Here is a 23,290-nt window from a genome sequence, read left to right as displayed (position 1 = left end):
GTAGATCCAATGCCATCTGACCTTTTTTACCGAAAACGCTTTATTGCCTTTCCGTGCCAAGGTTCATAATCCTTATTTACATTTTAAGAGAAACGATGTACCAGTGTTGACTTTACTCTACCTTTGGTTTTAATTTGACAACGAGTTGAATGTCCTCGTCACCGTGGTGACGTGCCGGAGTTCTTGATGACTTGTCAAGCAGTATGTGTGTGATACGTGTTGATTGGACTTGGTGCTACATGTTGAAAGCCATCTGTACAGGAAGTGACTTCATCAACCTTAAAATTATTGCAGCAAAGCAATCAAAAAAATTCGGGTGTCAAGGTCTTTTAAGAAATATCCACTCTGCCATGGGGTTACTGCTTTTTTTTTTAACCTCGCCATACGTGGATATTTCTGGAGTATTTCTTTTGGTGTATTGGTTATAAGTACTACGACAGTACACCTCAGTTTGAAATCTATCCAAATGTGAGATTTCACATATTTAATCATTTTTACTGCAATTTCAAAGTTTTTAAAGGGGTTTGCTAATATTATAATGATGATTTTTGGGAACGTAAATCAACTCCTTGTTTATCCTCGTTTAAAGGTATTCCTGACGGAATTTCAATTAGGCACAGAATGTGTAGTGTTCCTCCCCACAATTATGCCAATATGTTGTGAAATACTCCGTGGGGCTCGAGAAATTTAGACTCAAAGTTGACCTATCTGGCTTATTTGGTGTATAGCTGTGACGTCATTGAGGGAACACAACACTTTCAAAATGGCGAATCCCGTTAACACAACATTAAAGTCAGCTCCGAAACGGACGGTGAGTGTAGTGAATGGCGATTGCATACCGCTCATTTCTGCTTGGAGAAATTAAAGCATTAGTTACACTGTATTCGCCTCCTTTTAGGTTAGAGAATGTGGCTTTTTGTTTGTGTTTTTTATCGCATGTGTTTCTGTGGTCCGGCTAGCCTTCCGTTAGCGTCTGTAGATGCGGAGGAATTTCCTGTTTTGTTTGCTCCCGCTTGGTGCTCGTTGGCTGCCCACCTTTTGTTGTTTGGCTAGTCAACAAGGTGTTAGCACCAGTTTTACCGTGTCCCTTTGTTTATTCCTGGCCGGCTTTGCGTTATCGCTGTGGCCGTTGCCACTTTTGTTGTGGGTTTCCGGTTAGCCTGGCCGCCTAATTTGTGTTTTTTGGGATCGGCTAGCCTGGCGTTAGAGCTGGTTATGCCGTATTCCTTGGATTGTTTATTCTTGGCTGGCGTCCCGTTTTTTTTGTCGTAGCCATTACCGCTTTCCGTTGTTGGTTTCCTGTTGTCCTGGCTCCTCAATGCGTATTTTTGTAGTTGGCTAGCCTGGTGGTTTTGCCGTGTACCTTGGTTCGTTCATTCCTGGCTGGAGTCGAGTTTGGCATTGTAGCATTTACCGCTTTTCGTTGTTGGTTTTCGGTAAGCCTGGCTGCTCGTTTCGTGTTTCCTGGCGTCAGCGCCGGATTTGCCGTGTTCCTTGGTTTACACATCCCACTCCACCATGTATGTAGCCATTGCCGCTTTTCATTAGTAGTTCAGCTGCTCACTTCGTGTTTTTCGTTCGGCCAGCCTAGCATGAGCGCCGTTTTTGCTGTGTTCCTTGATTTATTCATCCCCGGATGGCTCCGCGTTGATCACCGCAGCTTTTACCGCTTTTCATGGTTGGTTCCCGGTTAGCCTGGCTTCTCACTGCACTTTTTTTGGTCGGCCAAACTCGCGTTTTTCCTTCGATGCTGTGACCGCCTTACGATGATCGGTCCCGGTTAGCGACCGATCGCTTAAAACACTCGTCACTTATTTGTCTAATTACCATGTAAAACAATATGGCGACTTGTTCGCTAGGGTCTTGGTGTTCCTCCGATGACGTCACAGCTCAGGATAACAAAAACAAGACATGTTTTCTTCAAAATGCATAATCTCTAAAAATAATTGGAATATACCGATTAAATATGTATAGATTGTATGCAAAAACCATGTACAATTTCTTCACGTTTTGCTTGTTTATATGGGGATTACCTTTAAAGACAGCATCTTATCAGGACAGACCCTGTAGTTATGACATATTATGATTATTTTCACAACAATTCTTACAACCACAAGATTACTTTTTAGGGTAACATCTTTAACACGAAACATGATAACGTGGTGTAGCACACAAAGGCCCACCTGGACGCAGCAGTTCGCTGTCACTCAAGTGTTTTACACTACTAGCAAACAGGGAAAATGGTAACATGCTAACAGGCGCTAATTGATCAACTTTAGGACGTAGACTCCATATAGAAATGTAGCTTGATAGTTATTTTTTTGTCATGAATAAGCAATAGACTGCTGTTGGTGATGAAATCCTCATTTATCACGTTCATCATTTATGAGATGGCTTTGATGTTTCTTTGTGCTCTTTTCCCCCCCACACACCAACACTAAACATTTTATGTTTCTAATAAAGGCTCATTTACTACTTCAAGATCCCATTTTCGGTTTTGTATCTGTTAAATTGTCAATTAATACACTTTTTGTCAATTGAGGGACTGTGTGTATTTATTACTGCCTCTTTGTGGTTTTGAAAACATCATTTAAAAAAAACACATTGTTTAAAGAGACATTGTGTATTATTTAGCGCCTCTTAGTGGTATAAAAAAAGCTACTTTAAAAAAAACGTATTATTTGAATCATAAGCAAACATACACGAACTATCATATAAGTGTGGAAAATTCTACTGATAGTAAGTAGAATAATTTGTATTCATTTCACATAAGAATACAAATTGTCTGCCATCTTGCAGCTTTTTTCTATGTTATTCTTTTTTTTCCTCACTCCTTTTTTGTCTTTCTTTTTGCGTTTTTATTTTTCAATTCTTGATTTTGCCTTTTTTTATTTATCTTTCATTTTTCCCTTTTTTCATTTTTGTTTTTCTTTTTTGTTTTGTTTTTTTTTCCACTTTTTGTAGGTTTTCTATATTTTATGTTGACAATATCTGTGTTTGCCCTCATGTAGGTTTTAGATCAGGGGATGGTGTCATATTAGTTTGTGGTTTGCAATAATCTGTGGCCTGTGCAGCCCTTTGAAACTCTTTGTGATTAAGGGCTATACAAATAAACAGGACTTGACTTGACTTTTAATTCCCATTCTTTTTTCCCTTATTTTAATTGTTTCTCTTCATTTTTCGTTTCTTCTTTGTGTTTAACCCTTTTGTCTCTTCTTATTTCCTTCAAATCTTTATATTTCAATGTTTTTTTTTCCTTTCTGTGCAAATCTTGGTCACTTTGAGTGTTCGTAGTTTGTATTCTTCCTTGTGCTTTTTAGCTCTCGTTTTCAGGTGCACTAGTCAAGTCAAGTCATGTTTATTTTTTTAGCCCTTAATCACAACGGGTCTCAAAGGGCTGCACAGACCACAGACTATCCCCTGATCTAAAACCTACATGAGGGCAAGGACAATCTTAAAAACCTCAGCATGAGGAAAATGAAGAAACCTTGAGAAGGGACACTAACTTGTTATTGCATCGTGTACTGCAGCTCACTAAAGACTATTATTACAGATTATTGCAAGCTACAGATTATTATTACACCATCCCCTAATCTAAAACCTACACGAGGGCAAGGAAAAACTCAAAAATCTGAAACCGTCCTTTTAAAGTGATTTTGGGAAAACAACAAAAAAACAAAAAGACAGTACTGGCTAATTTAATAAATAGGAATTAAAGGACGAGTCAAAACCAATACAGAATTTAGACATTAATTTAACATAAAATAATAAATAGCCAAGTTAAAAACAACACACCCAACTCACTGCACAATAAATTAATTATCAGAAATCATAACTCATCCAAACAAATGGAAACGAAATAATACTAAGTACCAGATTGTGTTCCTTACTTAAGATTCGTTATACATTAGGTCGTGGGTGGGCAAGGTTTTTGAGTAGTGGGCCGCATTCGGTTAAAAAAAATGACGAACAGGTTTCGAAATGTCAGAATTAAAGCAAAACGTTAAAATCCTCGTCCCTTTTTAAAGCACTGAATTTCATAATATGCATTAAGGAACTCCCCCGTTTTGATTTGAAACTACTGCACCTCAATTATGCGTTTCCTGCCGGTCAACACCCCGTTCTGGTTTTGTCTGTAAAGTGTGAGGTTTTCCTGACTTCCAAGTCGATAGAGCAAAGCACTTTTTAACCCCGGGTTAGAGAAACTGAACAAATGTGTACACAACCATTCGTTCACTTTCTCTGCGTGTACTTTGGGCATGTTTGAGAACACACTCCGAAACGCTCACCCTGACATTCACTGACTCTTACGCACCATGCAATAGTTGCTCACTGATAAGTGGATTACCTTATTAAAAAAGGAGCGGGATTATATAAAGGAGGGTTCGGTTTTCCGCTCGCAAATCCAACTTTTGTGCTTCGGTGTCAAGGTCAAAAGTTATAAGCCTCGGGTGAGTACTGGACTTCTTGCTTTTGTGTTGCATGGACTACTTTTATACGTATTAATGAAAAAGTGACATTTAAAAGCAATTACCTTTGAGTTGCAGTTCTAACTTTGGATAGAGAGAGAAATGGAAAGATCGATAGCGGTTCCTTCTCAAGGTTTCTTCATTTTCCTCATTTTGAGGTTTTTGAATTTTTCCTTGCCCTCATGTAGGTTTTAGATCAGGGGATGGTGTAATAATAGTCTGTGATTAAGGGCTAAAAAAATAAACTTGACTTGACTAGAGATAGCTAGATTGATCAATCGTCAATTGACATATCGATCTGTAGATAGTTTAATTACATGGATCTATTGATAAATAGATCTTTGGATGGATTGATCGATTGATAGACATATCTGTAAATGGATTAATGGATATATAAATAGTCCTATTGATTGATAGATAAAAAATCTGACTGCATGCCAAATAAATATCTTGATAGAAAGTTTGCTCTATCAATAGATAGACCTAAAGATGGATCAACAGATCTATAGATGGATATTGATATCCGCCTCCCCTGACTGCATGTCAAATAGATTGATTAATAGAATGATTTATCAATAGAGCGATCTATCGCTATAGCAATATATAGATCTATAGATGGATGGTTAATTTGGACTATAAGTCGCTACTTTTTTTCTCAAGCTTTCAACCCTGCGGCTTGTTCATTGATGCGGATAATTTATGCATTTTTCTAACGGTCACTAGGGGCACCCGAGCAGTAAATGTAAGAGTGAGACACGCGGAATGTACATATTGAGGAGGACACCCAAGTTTAATGTAACTGTGCTTTGTGCAGGAATGAAACTAGCTTGAAAAAACACTCATCATGGAAAATGTGTCAATCAAAAGGGAAGGGTTTACTACCATTTTGGGAATCAACGGACGGATTACAAGAAACAACGTCCAACGAGGCAGGCAAATTTCTATTTATCTGTTGGTATTATAGTGTGTTCTGGAGTGAATATTTTACACGGTTGGATGCTATGGATTATCCTTGATGTAATGAAGCCCTTTTCGCGGACACAAATTGAAGACTGTCTGGGGACGTAATTGTTACTTATGCTGTCTTTAAAGTTTTGGGGAATTTTGTTTCAGACTGAGCTTGAAGGTTCTCTAAAGAGTATATTTTGAATCCCTAGAGTTTAAGCTCTCCAATGATATGTGGCATGTCCATACCTGTCAAGCTCCACGGCTCCATGCCCTTACAAACTGTCGTATTTTCCCCTACAAAATACAAAATAATCTTACACTATATATTTTTTTTCCAAACGTGCTCATTTATGTAGTTTAACATGTTATATTGTACATGTGTTTCGTTATATCATATATATTGTTAATTAACATTTTGTTGTGAGAGCCTAAGTTGCTCGACATGAATTAGGTTTATTATAAAAAACAGTTCAGAATTTAATTAGCTTGGACGTTCACTGTAGAAGTAAAAAATGCATGCAAATATAATTAAGTAGAATAATACATTTTCTTATTCAAATTATGAATTCATTTTGTGCATTAAATTATTGTTGGTAATATACTGATTAAAGGGATAACCACAAACACGTCTTTTTTCATTTTTTCATTTTATACTTGCTTTTTTTCTTAACTTCTTTATACAATATAATAATTCGTAATATAATGCATCAAAGCAAGTGAGCCGTTTGAGAAAAAAGCCATGTCTCTAAAAAGAGACGGACTTCCTTTCACTACATAAAACCGTTCACTTCATTTGCAACGAAAAAAACGATACAGAGATAGAGGCTTCCGCAGCGAACTCCTTTGACTTAATTGATTTGCTGTTTCGTGATAGTCTGTGTATACCGGATGGTACCTATTATTGACAAATTTGCGTTTTTCTGTACAGATTTTCTCGTACGTCGTACACGTATTAAAATGCATAATAAACGTACTTTGTCCGGCAAAACCGTACAGGTTGACAGGTATACATGTCGTTTTCAGTGACTGGTGACATCGTACGGACACGTTTTTGTTTATCATTTGTTTATTTTGTACATACCAATGTAACCGCGGTGTACGTGTCCCACCAAAGATCCACATTCACGCTGGACTGGATGATGAGGTTTTTATTATTACAGTTTCTGAAAATGGATGAGTCACAACATTAGCTTTTTCTGCTGGGTCTGATCTCTTTGATCTCTTTGTAGTTCTCTCTGGTAAGACTAACAACAAAGCATATCAGAGAGCTTTCTTTTCACTTTACATAAAACACATTTTAGAATATCACAATACACTTTTACATCTTAACAAGATACTTTTAACAAGAGATCGTATAGTGGATTTTTAACGTTTACAATGAATTCAACATGTTTTTCTTTAGTCTGAATTTTAACCAACATCATCCTTTTTTAATGTATATGAGAAAATAAGAATAAAAACAATAAGGTATTTGTATATTGTATTCTTCTTGCTTTATTATTGTATTGTTCTCAGCTCAGGGATGCTGCTGGAAATGTGAATTTCCCTTCGGGGATGAATAAAGTATCTATCTATCTATCTAAAATGTACTGGGTGCGGTTTATAATCAGGTGCGCCTCCATCTCATTAGCCGTACCGCTTATCCTCAGTAGGGTCGCGGTGGTGCTGGAGCCCATCCCGGCTATTTTCGGGCAGTGGGCAGGGGACACCCGGAACTGGTTGGCAGCCAGTTTCAGGGCACATGGAGACATACAAATCCCTCGCTCATTCACACTTACAGACAATTAGGAGCGGCCAATTAACCTGACATGCATGTTTTTGGAATGTGGGAGGAAACCAGAGTGCCCGGACGAAAACCCACGCGAGCACGGGGAGAACATGCACACAGGAAGGTTTGAGCTCACAACTTCAGAACTGTGCCACACACGCGCTAACCACTGCTCCACCGTGCTGCTCAGTTGCGCCTGATAGTCCAAATTTCATGGTATATGGATAGATCAATAGAAAGATTTATCGATAGATACATACATCTACATCTACAACATTCGGGAACTCTGTTTGACCCTCACAACACCCCCCCGAGGACAACAAAGTCAGTTAGTACTTTGTTCCTTGTTTCTTTGTTTCCTTATCCTCACTGTAAATGTGGGACTGGAGTCGTCCAATTTCGTTGTCACAGCTGTCCCATGTTGTAACAATGACAATAAAGGCATATTCTATTCTATTCTATTCTATCTATAAATGGGTAGATAAATCGATGAATACACCTATCGACGGATATCTAGATTTATGGATAGAAAGCTAGCTAGATAGATCAATGAATAGATCTATACCTATTGACATATAGAGGAGGCAGATCTATCTATCAATCTATTGATATCAATTCATAGATTAATCTGATAGATCTGACTCCCCTGGTTTCACGTCACTGCTTGACATGCAACTGTGGGTCTCAACCTCAGGTGGCCATGCTGTCGATTCCAGACCTGATCAAGAAGAAGCGCGATGGCGGGAAGCTGAGTGACAGTGACATTAAAACATTCATGGATGCGCTGACCAGCAGAAGCATCCAAGATTGCCAAACAGGTGAGTTTAAGTTTTCGGTCGCAACCTCATTTTTTCCGACATAAAGGCCCGCCCCACCACTGCCTACCACATAAGATTGGTATTTGTCAAACCTGTTGGGCTCTTTACTGAAAAACATTATTAGTTACAGTTAATAACTTAATTTAACCTCTTGAGACCTGAGCTCTTGTCAAAAAACTAGCACAATACTTGGAAAGTAACTAACTACGGATTACCGTATATACTCGCATTGAAGCCGGTCGGTTAAAAGTCATGTTTATTTGTATAGTCCTTAATCACAATGAGTCTCAAAGGGCTGCATAGACCATGTTATTGCAAACCACAGACTATTATGAGTATTGCGTTAACAAGAAAACATCTGCTTCTAACTTGGGATCGCCACTTCAAAACAGCCACATAAGAAAAGAAACGGAAGAAAAAGTGCACAACAACCTTTGAAAGCAGTGAGGACCTAATATTTGGCTTGTGCAATCTTAGGAAATTGCAAACACTTAACTGAGACACTCCAAATCCATTTTGTCTTCAAACCACTCGGTGTATTGCAAAAATGATTTATGTATGAAAACACCAAAATTCAGCATGATTTTACCTTAAATTCTTTGCTCAATATGTGCATATAAACTAACCCCCTGTTTTCAATATTGTCTTTTTATGTTGTGTCTTAATCACGAGCAGAGGATGAACAGTTTGCAATCAGAGGACATTATGGATTAGAACACGATCTGTTTTTAAGAAGTAGCAGAGTAACGCACCTTTTTGTAACAGCAGTTGAATTACAAAATTTCATTGAGCCATTCTTATTTGGTGCTGTTTCAGCATGGTAACCTTCGCTCAAAAACTTTAAAATATTAAATGTTTTCAACATTTCATCTGAAACAGAGACTTTCAAACTACTGTATAAGAGAAATTTATCAGTCCAGCTCAGGATATAATACTGTAACATTTTGTACCAATTACTTCATACATAAGGCAACTGTCCACCCTGTTACGGGACATTCTCATTTCTTTTGATATCCTTTTTAAATACAGTAACAGTAATATTTACATTTTTCAAGAGCTACAATGTCCCTAATTTCACCCTGCAACAATATTTTAAGAAATCTTTCATTTGAGTTTTTCCTTGCCCTCATGTAGGTTTTAGATCAGGGGATGGTGTAATAATAGTCTGTAGTTTGCAGATCAGTAACAGGGTGGCGGGTGCTTAGTAATGGGAGGTACATTTGATGCTTGTATTAAAAACAAGCTAGTGCACAATGATTACTGAAGCTTTTTTGGTTCTGTTGCCATTGTAACAACAGATTTACAGGTTTTTGTTGAGGAACAGTAACAAGCTTACATTTTTGGTTACAGCTCCGTGCTTTCTGCAGGGAGAGGTTTTTCAATGTGTTATTGTAAATTTTTGGTGTTGCCTTAGTAACATACCACTTTACCTCACAAATGACCTGGCAAGTCCACACTGCACTGCGCTTCTTGTTTGCATCCGTCCTTTTTGGCTTCTGGTAGGGGATGGCGCACCAGGAGGCAGGCAGGATGCAGCAGCAGTCCAGATAGGGAGAGATGCTAAAATTGTGCCTGTCAGTCATGAAATCGATTCCGATCCAAGTACTTGCTTAGTATCGATAATATCGAGGTTTGGACCGGTTTTGGTTTTGGCCCAAGGCAAATGATTGCTATGTGCCACCCTTCTTAGGCGCCATGCTGATGGCAATCTGGCAACAGGGCATGGACGCACGTGAGACGGCAACGCTAACCAAACAGATGATGTTATCAGGGGACGTGATGTCGTGGCCTCAAGAGTGGACGAAGCTTCTGGTGGACAAGCACTCCACGGGCGGTGTGGGCGACAAAGTCAGCCTGGTTTTGGCACCGGCGCTCGCTGCCTGTGGCTGCAAGGTACTGTATGTAAAAAAATACCCCCAAAAAGATGAATGGCATTTGATTTTTGATTACTGTACTTTCCACAATATAAGGCGCACCAGATTATAAGGCGCAACCCACAAAAAAATCCATTGTGATATATTTTTTATACCAATTCCTGTGTCTTGGACAAGTACGGCGATTATTAATCTCCAGGACGGTGTTTTTGCTGGGGGGTTTTTTCCCCCGTTAAACAGATTTTCCTTGGTTATGAATCGCAGTAGAAGCCTCCAGATTAGAATAAGATACAGAACCTTCATCATTGGGTGGCCGTGACGGCCGCGTCAAGCCGCTGTACAAGCATGCACTGCGGCTGTGAGTTCAGCATGTTGCCATACGTTTCAACAGTCCGAGACCAAATCTATCCGCAACAACAAGTTAAGAGGACGGTTTCAGATTTAACACCATGTTTGCTTGTTCTTGGGAATGAGCGTAATTTTCTGTACAAGGGACTCTTCCCAAATCGACTAGCATTATAGCGGGAAACTTTTGTTTTGTGCTAGTAACTATGAGTAACTGTCAGCAGTCGAAAACTCCCATATTCTCCGGTGCCTTCCCCCTTCCCTTTTTACTATCATTGATTCTCTGTGTTAATAAATTGTGTGTACTATTTCCAACGGCCTGGTTCATTGAATCAATTTTCTTGGGATCAGTACTTCATATCAGAACTCAAATAACTTAAAGTAATAACGTAATTTTTTTTTTTAATCAGTGTAGGAAATTCTAGCATCCTTAAGAGAAAAAAAGATTTATGGTGGAGGACACGCAAAACCAGGAGGCAAATTGGTTTGCTGATTGCAGGAAAGAATAATTGGTTTCAATCTTAACGATTTTTAAAATTAAAGCTAGAAAAATCCCCACAAAGGAATACAAAAGTATTAACTTTTCAGTGTGACAAATTAAATATGACTAGACGACACTTTCTATTTAAAGCAAACACCTTAGATAATTTGCATCTGGGATCTATGACTACATTTATAGTATGGGAGAGTACATTTTCAGTGTATAGTGCGGGCAGCTTTAAATGGAGGATCACAAATGCCGCATGTCACAATCCCCAAAAATTCCAGAATAAATTAGAAAAAAGTGATCTATCAGTCTGGTGAAGGTCACAAAGCCATTTCCCAGGCTGTAGGGCGAACCACTTTCAGTGCCCTACAATTTGAAAAAAAACTAGGAACAGTGGAAAATCTTCTCAATAGTGGTCAATCAACTAAGATTACTCCAAACTACGACAAAAGATTTATGTATTTCAATGAATGAAAAGCTAGATGGATTAAAAATGAAAATTTTCCTTCAAAAATAAAAAAGAAACAATCTCAAATAAGTTACATAAAAAATTCAATGAAATGGTTCCATTAAAAATACATAAATAAATGAAACAAATAGTAATGGGTGTGTAGTTATGAGTTCTTGGCTGCACCTTAGTGTGGAAAATATGGTACCGCGTTTTCCTCATATAGAATGATTACTATGGCCCCTGTCCCAGGTTCCAATGATAAGTGGACGGGGCCTGGCTCACACTGGCGGAACACTGGACAAACTGGAGTCCATTCCTGGTTTCAACATCCACCAGTCAGCTGAGCAGGTAAGACCTCACTAAGTCATGCAAAACATTGGAGCAAGGGTAGCCAATTTCTTTTAAACCTGAGAGCAACTTTTTTGTTACTGTTAAGTGCTAATGGACACCAGTTTGAAATGCATTTCTAAAATAGCAACTTATGTAATTACTGTTATTACAATCTTATAATCACGTTACTACAGGTTGTAATTATTAGAAATAGGGTTAAAATAAGCACAGTCAACATAACAAAAACACCGATCATGTCAATTATTTCCTTTTCCAGTTAGAAATCACATTTCCTCGAAAATCGCAAAGACACATCACTGGTAAGCTATTTTGAGAACCAGCCCACGGGAACCACGTTGGAGTTCATATTCTGAACTTGATTTTGTTTGTATTTTTTTCAAATTCAGAAGTAGATTTTTTTAAACCTATTTTCTTTCATACAGGATTTTTAGAAAAACAGTAGACGCAGAAATAAAATACAAATCATTCTTTTCTTTTTTTTATGTTGAATGGGGGGAAAACACTTGTATTTCCCCACAAAATTACAAGTAATTTTAAGGATATTTCTTTTACATGAACGCAACCATACATTTCATATTGACAGATTCAGAAAGCGATTAATATTTAAGAAAGAAAAGAATGAATCATGAATCATAGGAATGAATAATGGACACTTCAAAAAAAAAAAAATCATCCTTTGTTTATCGACAGGGTTATGTTCCAAGAAGATCCCCAATAAGCAAAATCTGTAAAGTTGCAACCTTTTTTTTAACAAATATTATACAATTTAAAAATATTAGATTTTACACTAACACTAAAGAACAAACCCTCTTTACAGGCTCAAATAAAAGTAATATTTTGTATATATAATATGTATAATATATCTATACATATATATATATATATATATATATATATATATATATATATATATATATATATATATTACAGGTCAACCGATTATCGTCATCGATATTCAGGAATTTGACTGATATCGGTATCAGCATTTATTTTCTTCATTCACGAGCCGATTATTAAGTCTCTCTTGCTTTTTTATTCCCCACTCACGGCCCCTGCTCTCATATAATAAACTTAAAATCTCCTCCCCTTGAAAAATGCTTGAAGTTGTTGCCGTGTTTCTCATATGTCTACTTAAAAATGATGCAGATGCTGCTCTCTGGTGGCCTTGCTCTGCCATTGCATTTCTTGTTCCCTCGTGATGAACAGGAGCCGGCATTAGTTTGTATGGTATTGTCCTGTGAAGCGTTATTGCCCCTACGGGTCGCACTCGAGAGAGCAGGTGGATGCTACACTTAAACAGGGCTCTATGAAATGTGTATTAGTGTAAGAAATACGTATTATGAACATTTATTACGGGCCATTCAATTACAACAAGGAAAGGTTTCCCTGTGGTAAACTGTAATGGGAAGAACTTACTGCAACTGAAAATGTAAGCTACATATTACTGTCATTTTTACCCAACACCTAGATCGGGAGAGATTTGTCTCAAAAACAATTATATTTGTGATTTATTCAAGATCTAAAAATCATATGTCTTGATATATTCACTCATAAGATTAAAAATCGCATTTGTGAATTGCAGATATATTTGTGGATCTACAAAATACACAATTTACATCGGATTTCTTCTTTTAATTGTACTGGGGAAATTACAAAATTGCCTTTGAAAGTCCTTAAAAAATGTTTGAATTTGGCAGTGATAAGGGTGTACTAACCCTGTTCTTTGCAATGGACAATTTATCAGGTGCGCTCCATCCTGAGCACCGTGGGCTGTTGCATTGTGGGCCAGACAGAGACGCTAGTACCCGCCGATCGCATCATCTACGCCACGCGTGACATCACCAGCACTGTGGACAGCTTACCACTCATCACCAGTAAGAAACGCCGGAACCCTGAGGCCAAACCATCAAACATTTAAAGCAGGGGTCTCAAACTCAATTGAGTTGGGGGCCACTGAAGCTAGGGTCTGGGTGAGGTTGGGCCAAATGGGGTTTTACACAAAAAACAGCACAGATAAAAACATTCCACTGTTCTCAAAGGGACATTCTTTTATATTTGATCCACTAGATGTCACTGTAGTATGGAGTGCACCCAGAAATGAGTCCAAGGAAGAGTACAAACAATGGAGGTGAAAGTGAGCAAAAACAAAATTTTTCTTCCAATGTTTACCTAGCCGTTCTTAAATAAAGACAAAAAGAAGGGAAAGAAAAAAATAGGGAAGAAGAAATAAGAAAGAAGTAAAAGAAAGTGTGAATGAAAGGAAAAGCATGGGAAAAGAAAGCAAAGAAGGACAATGAAAGAAAAGGAAGGAATTAAAGAGATAAAACACGAACCCCCAAAATTGTATTTGTTTTCTTTTTTTTTCTCGTCCCCTTTTCTCGAGTTTCACTTTTTGTCTTATTTATTTTTTTGTTTTTGGTATTTTCTTATTTCCCTTTTCAAAAGTAGTAAGGTGTGTTTTGGTCACTTTGTCCTTTGCCTCCTTTGTCTCCTTTTGTTTTATTTCCCCACTCGTTTTCGGTCACACGACAGAAAACAGCGACATCTAGTGGGAAAATAATACATACTGACCTTTTAACTTTCATATGAAGGCAGGTTCTCAAACAATCATCCTGAGGGTCGCAATTGGCCCCCGGGCTGCGAGTTTGAGACCCAAGTCTAAAACCTTTGAAATGTGAGAAATTGTATATATATTTTGCATAAAATCCATATGTATTTCAACTCTATATTCCAATTCTTTTCCCAGATAATGCATTTTAAAGACAGCCTGTCTTGTCTTTGACTTCCCGAGCTGTGACATCATCAGAGTAACACCGGGACCTTGTATTCTAGTCAAAGAGGCCAAGTGTGTTTTTAGCCAAATTCTGGTAGTTTTTGTGGAAGATGCACAAGCCTTGTGTTGCAGGTGGATTCAGTAATGGTATAACAAAGGTTGAGCAACCAAAATGGGGCTAGCTGGCAAAAATAACGCATATAGAACTAACATGCCAGGATCAGGGTTGGGTAGGGTTACTTTAACTAGATTACTTTCAATTACTTTTGGATTGCTCCAATACTAAATATGCTAATAAAAGACAAAAGAAACTAAATATGAATAAAATGATGACTCACAGCACGTGGTAAGCTTTCTCTCCTGACTTTGATCTCTTTGATCTCCGGCAAAACGAACATAAAATGCGACAGAAACAAAATGAAAATAAATCCAAACAGCTTACCAACATCATTTTTGCCGTTCCATGTATTCTGTTACTCCCCAAGCCTGCACAAAATTTAGTCGTTTTATTCATATTAAGTTTTTTTTGTCTTTTATTAGCATATTTGGTATTGGAGTAATCCAAAAGTAATTGAAAGTAATCCAGTTAAAGTAACCCTACGCAACCCTGGCCAGGATTAAAAAAATGGACACACCAGGCTAGCAGGCTGTTAAAGAGGCCTAACTGGAACCTATCTGCAAAATAAAAGGGAAGCTGGCCAACCAAAAACACAAAGTAACCGGAAACCAACAACAAAAAGCGTGGACGGCAACAAACACTGGAAATTGACCAACAGACACGGCAGGCTAGCCGGCTCCCAAGGAGAGCTAACATGGACGATCAACTGCAGGATGGCCGACCGAAAACACAGTTAGTAGCCAGGTTACCAGGAACCGACATCAAAAACCGGGGACGGCAACAATCACTGGAAATGAACCAACAGACAGGGCAGGCTAGCCGGCTGCTAAAGTGCACTAACTGGGACAATCAACTACAGGATGGCTGACCAAAACACACAGTTAGCAGCCAGGCTAACCAGGAACCAAACAACAAAAATTGGCGACGGCAACAAACACGAACCCAATGGACATGGGAGGCTAACCGTCTGTTAAAGATGGCTAACAGGGGCTGACCTGGACCAAACAAGACTGGAAAACCTTTGACATCCTCTGCGTTAATGGAGAGCTAGCCGGACAATATAATACAAACCGCGACATACTCAATGAAAAACACAATGGAAAAGCCACAATTGGCAAAAAAGAAGCATTCAATGTAACCGGAAGCAGGTAAAATGACCTCAGGCAGCTTTCGGAGGTTGAAGCACGCAACTCAGACAAAACAGTCACAAGGCTCCCCGACTACAGGGTGGGTAAAGTTGACATTTCTCAAGGCACCAATGAGCTCTACGCAATCGCCGGTCTCTTCAATGGGCGTCTATTTTGGAGCTGCCTCAAATGTTGCGTCAACGAGACCCTCCATTACCAAGAGTCTTGTCTTCACCGGATGATGTCACAGCTCTAGAGGAACCGAGCCAAATCAATCATGTTTGAGACTTTTACTCTCGAGTCGTCCGGAAGGTGGACTATTTTGCGACAAATTTGCATAATTGTGGGGAGGGGACGCTACATCTCCTGTGCCTAATTCAACAAAAAATGTCTTTCGTTATCTCTTTAAAAGAAACCGATGTCCGTAATTGTTACCGTTTAGGTTCCATCATCTCCAAAAAGGGTGCAGAGTCACTGACGGCACTAGTTCTGGACGTCAAGTTTGGCCGGGCTGCTCTCTACAAAGATTTGTGCGGCGCCAAGGAGCTGGCGCAGCTTCTGGTAAGACCTTTTTGTAGTTATGCGTGGTTTTACTAATAAACTGGCTCTCTGAGCTGGTGTTAAAAGGAATGCAGTTCCTTCCTACGCCTCAAGGACGTCTTACCAATTCGCTGTGCGCATGTGCGTGCACAAACGCTCCCCTACTTACTCACCCAGCATCCACCCTGAAGAAACAAAATCCGCATCCTCTTCTTAGTTCGTGTGTAAACATTATATACTGTATCTCCAGCGCGATAAGAACGTTGACATTTTTATTGTTTAATATCTCGTGCATCCATTCAACACGGTTGGTGTAAAGAAGAGGCAAGCTGTTTCTTTTGAAATAAAATTGGAATAAGAAAGCTTGATGCGGTTGAGAAAATGGTTGGATCGCTTTTTTTTGGCCACTTTTTACCACGGAGGAGGACCTCTTGAAGCGCATTTTACTAAAGTAAGTTCAACTCAACTTTATCTTCATATACCATATTATTTCATTAAATGTTTATTTTTAGTACAAAACAATACAGGTTGCGTATACAAGCCTTAAACATACTTGTATAAACCTTAAACATACAAAATATAGCACTGAAGCAACTCACAAACAAATTCAACTTATGAACGATCGTTCGGAACCCATCTTGTTCGTAAGTAGGGCAGCGTCTGTACATTGATTAATGAGCTTCCATGTATAAGATTTCCTAGTGACATATAGCCAAAACAGGGTCTGTTGATGTGACACCATGTAAACTGTGCCATTTAGATACTGTATCTAACCACACATACTGCTAGCATTATGTCAGCTAGGCACATATCAAACTTGACTCTGCGCTTATCATAATTGGAACGCTGTAGAATAGATTTGCACAGCCGGAATTTTATCTCCAAGCAAAATGAAGGCGAGAGGATTTCTTCTTCCGAGGGGGACCGTGACAGAGAATAATTGAGGAGCTCTGCTTTAAGGGGAAAAAAGCGGCAGTCTAATGGATAGAACGGTAGTTTTGATAACAGAAGTAAGCCCTTGAGCCCGGGCCTGATCTTGACACGAACCCGGCCCGAAATTCGGGCTAAATTGTTCATTTAGGCACACTTGCAGTGTCCACTTGATTTGAAGGACTCGACCCCAAGAAAACACCAAGCGACACAGTACAGCCGAAACGTGTAGTTCGGCGCTGAAGTGCGCGAGGCTACAGTAAAGCTTTGTGTTTTCGATTACTTTGCCAGCAAATTGATGCTTTGGGTTTTTTTCGGGCTCGTTAATCAAATCAAGTTAATCTGTCGGGTTTGGGCGGGTTCGGATTAATATACCGTGACTCGGGTCGGGTGGAATGAATTCTAATTAGTAGGTATGAGAACTCAACCAACAACATTAAAACTAAAAGCTGTTTGGGATAAAAAGCGCCAGAATTCCTACAATTAATTCAAAGACCCATACGACTTGAATTTTGTGCTGTTGTAGGTGAAGGCGGGCAACGATCTTGGTATGCGCACGGGCGCTGTGCTGAGCCGGATGGACACCGTGATTGGTCGCAGTGTGGGCAACAGTCTGGAAGTCATCGAGGCACTCCAACTGCTTAAAGGCGCCTGCCGGAAGGACCTCATGGAGCTCGTCACTACGCTCGGTGAGCTTTGCTTAAAGGGACACCGTGTCATATTGGAACACTACATTTCGCTCAATATAGAATAGAATAGAATATACCTTTATTATTTATTATTGTTACAAAATGGTTTGAACATATTGTGACAACGAAATTGGACGTGGCACTCCAGTTACACATTTTGACTTTTAAGATAAAAGATTTAAAAATAATTTGGATATGTATGAACACAAAATATTTACACAAGAAAGTGTGGACATGTAAAAGCAGAATATATTTACATTGAGTGTTTTCTTACAGGGGATCGTAGTAGTGCAATATGCAGTAGTGCAAATAGGCAACATTGTGCAAAGTAAGCATAGACGCTCACTTCTACTCTATAGCATATGAATAACCTACTCTTCTCGTCGGCTCCAGAGCAGGGGAATGTATAATAATATTCTGAAAAATAGTCTGTGTAATATAGTGTAATAATCTGTGGGGCCCTTTGAGACTCTTCATGATTTAGGGCTATACAAATACAAATGACTTGACTTGAAAATGCCTTGACATGAATACAATTTTTCATCGTTATGAGGTAGTGTGTTTGCATTGGTATTCCTCCTTAAATAGCATTTGTGGAGAGTTTGTTTTTTTTGTGCAGTGTGTATTTAGGGTGGTGATAGCTTTGGGGAAGAAACTGTCTGAGTCTGTTTTTTGTTTTGTGAGACCTATAGTGTCTGCCGGAGGGCAGCACGTCAAAGAGGTGGTGGCCGGGGTGAGAAGGGTCCTCGATGACCACATACCACACCGTAATGCAGTATGCCATAATAGTCCCCACTGTGGCTCTGTAGAAGGACACCAGCAGCTGATGTTCCAGATGATTTTTCTTGAGCACTTTCAGGAAATTGAGTCACTGCTGAGCCTTACCTACCACAGCTCTGGTGTTTGAAGACCAGGAGAGGTTGTCAGAGATGTGCACACCCAGGAATTTGAAAGAGTGGACTCCCTCTACACAGTCTCCATTTATAATGAGTGGTGCTGGGTTCCTGCGTTTCCTCCTGAAGTCCAGTATGACTTGTTTTGTTTTTGTGGTGTTCAGTAGGAGGTTGTTTTTCGAATACCACGTTGTCAGTGACTCCTCCTCATCCCTGTACGCCACCTCGTCCCCATCAGAGATGCGGCCGACCATGGTAGTATCATCGGCGAACTTAATTATGTTTGTGAGGTGGGTCGGTGAACAGTCGGAGTTGTAGTGGGTGAAAATCAGGGGGCTCAGTACTCATCCTTGGGGAGAGCCGGTGCTGTGTTAGGGTGGGAGAGTCGTGGTGGCCGAGTTTCACGGACTGTGGGCGGTTTGAGAGGAAGTCCATTATCCAGTAGCAGATGGAGGAAGAGAGTCCTAGGTGAGAGTTTCTCCACCAGGATCTCCGGGATAATGGTATTGAAGGCTGAGCTTGAAGTCCAGGAAGAGCATTCTGACGTAGCTCCCCCGGTGGTCCAGGTGGCTCAGCGCGGTGTGAAGTGCAGTGTTTATGGCGTCATCAGTGAAGCGGTTTGCCCTGTAGGCAAATTGATGGTGGTCCAGTGTGGGTGGTAGGGCGTCCTTGATGTGCTGGGACACCAACCTCTCTAAGCACTTCATGAACACAGGCGTAAGTGCAACAGGCCTGTAGTCGTTGAGGCTTTCCACTGCTGACTTCTTGAGAATGGGAATGATGGTGGAGGTTTTGAAGCAGGGTGGGCCGGTAGCCTGTCACAGGGATTGGTTAAAGATGGTGGTGAAGACCCCAGCCAGCGGTTCGGCACAGTCCCTGAGTACCCTCCTTGGTACTCCATCTGCTGCCTTCCTGGGGTTTACAATTTTCAGCACACGTCTTATTTCTTACTTTTTTGGGAGGGATCACAGCTTGGCATTGGGGTGTAATGGCGGGTCCGCAAAACAGACCAGTTGAATACCAGTGATCTAATATATCATTAAAAATACTAAAATATCTGAAATTATTTTCCTCTAAGTATTGTTAATTGCACTAAACTGTGATGCTTAGAGTTGGTGTATGTAAGTTCAAAATCATCATCGCAGCGCCTTCTGTTGTGCGGGCAAGTATGTGAACTTCTTAGATGCGCTCCTATCAACTTTTCTAGCTGTTATTCATTATTCACTGTCTTACTGCTGTAACAAAAAAAAAATCCCCATTGTGGGACGAATAAAGGACTATCTTATCTTATCTCTTCCCTTTTTTGGGGTTTGACCTGGCCTTTGGACAGTATTTCAAGGTTCCTTTTCTTACTTTTACCATTTTCAGCCTGGAATGAAAGAAAACCACGACTACACGGGCGATAACACTCTGTCCAAACCCAATTCCCCCATTTTCGCATAGTGTGCTCCGTGGCCGGAACAACGAGAATAAAAGTAAGATGAAAGCAGATACGTGCAATGGAAAAAAATATATATAAAGGTTCTTTGATCTCACTTTGGCATTTTTAACATACTTAATAAATATTGTAAACTTTTTGGGACATCTTATATTGCGCACCCTACCCTTAATTGTTTCAATGTGGCATTATTTTTGACTGATCAATCGTTACGGAGATATACTAACGTGTAGAACTCGTAACCAGACTTTTCAATCTTTTTTTCGGTTAAAAGAAAATGTGCGTGATTCATAAATAAGTACTGCAATTATTAGTTGTTGCACCTCTACCTTAGTTTCACTGTCTACTAGCACTCTAAAGGATTATGTCGGATTGTGTTTCAGGCGGGCTTTTGCTGACCATGACGGGCCTGGCAACTGACCAATCGGAAGGCAGACGCAAGATTTCCGAGGCTGTCACAAGCGGAGGCGCGCTGCTTAAGTTCCAAGCTATGATGGAGGCTCAGGGTGTTTCCAAGGAAACGGCCAGGACGCTTTGCTCCGCGCAGGCAGATTACTACAAAATTCTGAGGAAAGCCAAGCATCAACTTGAATTGCCCGCCAGCCAAGATGGTATGAACTTCAAATTTGTTTTTTTTTCGCGTTTCGCCAATCCCCTACCCACCTGGGTTGTAAGTGCACCACTTCCTGTGGTGTGTCCTGGGCAAGTTCAGCCTGGCGGTGCTCATCCTGCTCCTTGCAGTTTTTTTGGAAAGGGTTTTGCTCCCCCACATGAAGCAGATAGTACAGGTTTCCATGGATACTAGTACCAGAAGACCCCTGATCTGACTCAAATACAGCACCTTCATCGACAGGTCACCTTTGTTATCGGTGTATATAATTGGCGGAAAACTCATTCAGACTTGAGTATCACATTGTAAAAACCCCTGCGGCTTTCATATTTTTAGAGAAAAACAAACTTTGGACAAGGAGAACGTCCTTGAAGTGTCTTGTTCTAAAATTGGTGTTCTTGTGTGCACTAATGTCTTCTTCGTGTTTAATGGCGGTTGGCAACACTTATCTCTTCAGTTTGCTCAACTATTACTTTTTGAACCTTCGGTGTGTTAACGCCTCAACTTTTCGAAGTTTGGATTGTCGCATTAGTTGGAGGTTGTTGTGGAACAGGGTTTTCTGCTGGCAATTGAGATGGTTCTCGTGAAATGTCGGGTTCTGGAGGTAGTTACCAAATGGATCCACTGACCCTTAATTCCGGACAACAAGCCTCTAATTTATTTCTACAGTTTAAACACTGCAGATAACAATGTGACTTATTTTTTTCGCAAGGTGGATGGTCGCAAGGGTGTGGGCAAATTTCAACAAGCCGGGCCCTTCCTGTGGTTCTCCCGAGGTGGCGGCGATCTCCGCCCCATCTGGGTCGATTTTGATTTCTGCCAAGTATTCTGAATGTCAAAAGAAAGAAAGTCAATGAAGCACTGGTAAACAGCACGACTAACTATGACTCCCTTCGCTAGCCAAATCACCAGTCATTTAACTAGTGATCCGCATTAACGGACGGGTGAGTTTTCCACTGTCCCCTTTGGAGGAAGATCACGATCTTGGCGGAACCGGTGCGGAAATGTCTAGTACAGTTAAAGTAACACATTAGGCCTTGATTAAGACACTCATTCTTTGAATCTGTCAATCAACTAGCGTAACATACAATATTAATTATATTGGTGTTAACATGTACGCAGGAGAATGACAAAAAAATTCTCAAACCAAAACTCAATGTACTGTACTGACTAAAAATTTAAACCTGTACCATCAGAACAGCCTGTTGACATGCAATTTCTCTTAAGCTCTCCCATCCCTTGCACACATGACAAACTACTAACTGAAGTGTACATGTAATTTGTCACCTGCTTTCACTAAAATCTTCATTCAGCTGATATGACTTGTTAGAAAGATTCCAAGCATTTACGTATAATGTTTTTTGTCGTACTCCCGCCTATATGTTAATGCCACTTTGGTAAGTATTGACTGCTGCGCGAGTTGATAGAGATTAACATCTGCGGACACAGTTTCCTAAATGCGGGAAGACTTTTCTGTCCTGGGCCTTTTCTTGCTGACTTTGTTTTTAATGTAATAAATGGACATAAATTAGGTCATTTCTATGGTTGCGGCTTAAAATCTGGTGCGGCTTGTACAAAAACAAAGTTGAATTTCCAGAATTTACGCATATGCAGCTTTAAAATTAAAAATCTGGATATATTTTTGTGTTGTTATAGGTGTAATATTGGATGTGGATGGTCTAATTATAGCGGAAGTGCTCCATAAATTAGGGGCGGGGCGTTCTAAGGCAGGAGAGCCTATCAATCACAGCGTGGGAGCAGAGTTACTATTTTGCCCTGGCCAGAAAATCACAAAAGGTGAGTTCCGATCTTTTCTTGACCGAATCACAACACTTTCAGCTCCATTTTGTTTTCAGGCACGTCCTGGCTTCGGGTCCACTATGAGGACCCGGCACCAAGTCCAGACCAGATCGAGTGTCTGGGGAGCGCGGTAATCTTGGGATCCATTGATGATTGGAAAAATCAAACTTTGGTGCAAGAAGTGATACTTCCAGTTTGAGGGGAAGCATTTTGCCATGTTCATCAAGGTGCTACTCATTACTATTTAATTGTTTTTAATGATTTAGACTCAATCCCATTACTTCATCTTTCTTCTTCCTCTTCTTTGGTGGGGGCAAAGAACAAATCAGAATCAGGTATGCGCCTTCTGCTTTTATTAAGTCATCACTTCGAGCTGTTTGTTGTCACCTCACGTGACTATGTACACTTCACTCGTTTCCAAACAGTATCCGGTTTTAACGACTGTATGTTAAACTTGCAAAGCAAATATATATGCCGCCAGACGAGAACTGCACTTCACCCTTATTCTTCCTCATCTTCACAGACACCACTTCTTCTGCACCTCTCCTTTTCGTTAACGTTCCATAAAACCACACAACATAAACAGATATTATTGGTAGATTGCTTCCGGATGGTTGACAATAACGAGAGAAGCTAGAGCGCTCCTGAGATGAATTTGTAAAACTAGGCTTGGATCCCTCACTCTTTCTTCTTATTCAACACTTTGAGGAGGATTCAGACTTTCTTATTGTTATTGTATACGAGCTTTGCCAGAGTAAGGGGAAAAATGTCTGGGAAGGGGAGTAATTGGAGAAGCTAGGGCGCCTCTAAGCTGACTTTGTGAACCAGGGCTTGAGCCCCTCTTTCTTCCACCTTATTCTA

The 23,290-nt window shown here is 40.0% G+C and overlaps 1 protein-coding gene across 2 annotated transcripts; it reads left to right on the top strand.

Annotated features, from left to right (window-relative positions):
- Positions 1-4,271: 4,271 nt before the first annotated feature.
- Positions 4,272-22,854, top strand: tymp (thymidine phosphorylase). Of its 2 annotated transcripts, XM_088347828.1 has the most exons (11): positions 4,272-4,451; positions 5,284-5,398; positions 7,880-8,003; positions 9,694-9,896; positions 11,410-11,508; positions 13,256-13,385; positions 15,972-16,090; positions 17,526-17,688; positions 20,403-20,630; positions 22,286-22,426; positions 22,486-22,854. In XM_088347828.1, exons 2-11 carry the CDS (start codon positions 5,321-5,323, stop codon positions 22,626-22,628), a joined length of 1,428 nt encoding a protein of 475 aa, XP_088203954.1. In that variant the 5' UTR covers positions 4,272-4,451; positions 5,284-5,320; the 3' UTR covers positions 22,629-22,854. The 2 variants fall into 2 exon arrangements, with proteins under 2 accessions (XP_088203954.1, XP_088203955.1); XM_088347829.1 differs by lacking the exon at positions 5,284-5,398.
- The last annotated feature ends 436 nt before the right edge of the window (positions 22,855-23,290 follow it).

This window comes from Urocampus carinirostris, chromosome 11 (genome assembly GCF_059441175.1).
Source record: "Urocampus carinirostris isolate Australia breed hairy pipefish chromosome 11, RoL_Ucar_1.0, whole genome shotgun sequence".
Lineage (NCBI taxonomy): Eukaryota > Metazoa > Chordata > Actinopteri > Syngnathiformes > Syngnathidae > Urocampus > Urocampus carinirostris.
This window is presented reverse-complemented; position numbering and strand designations above follow the sequence as displayed.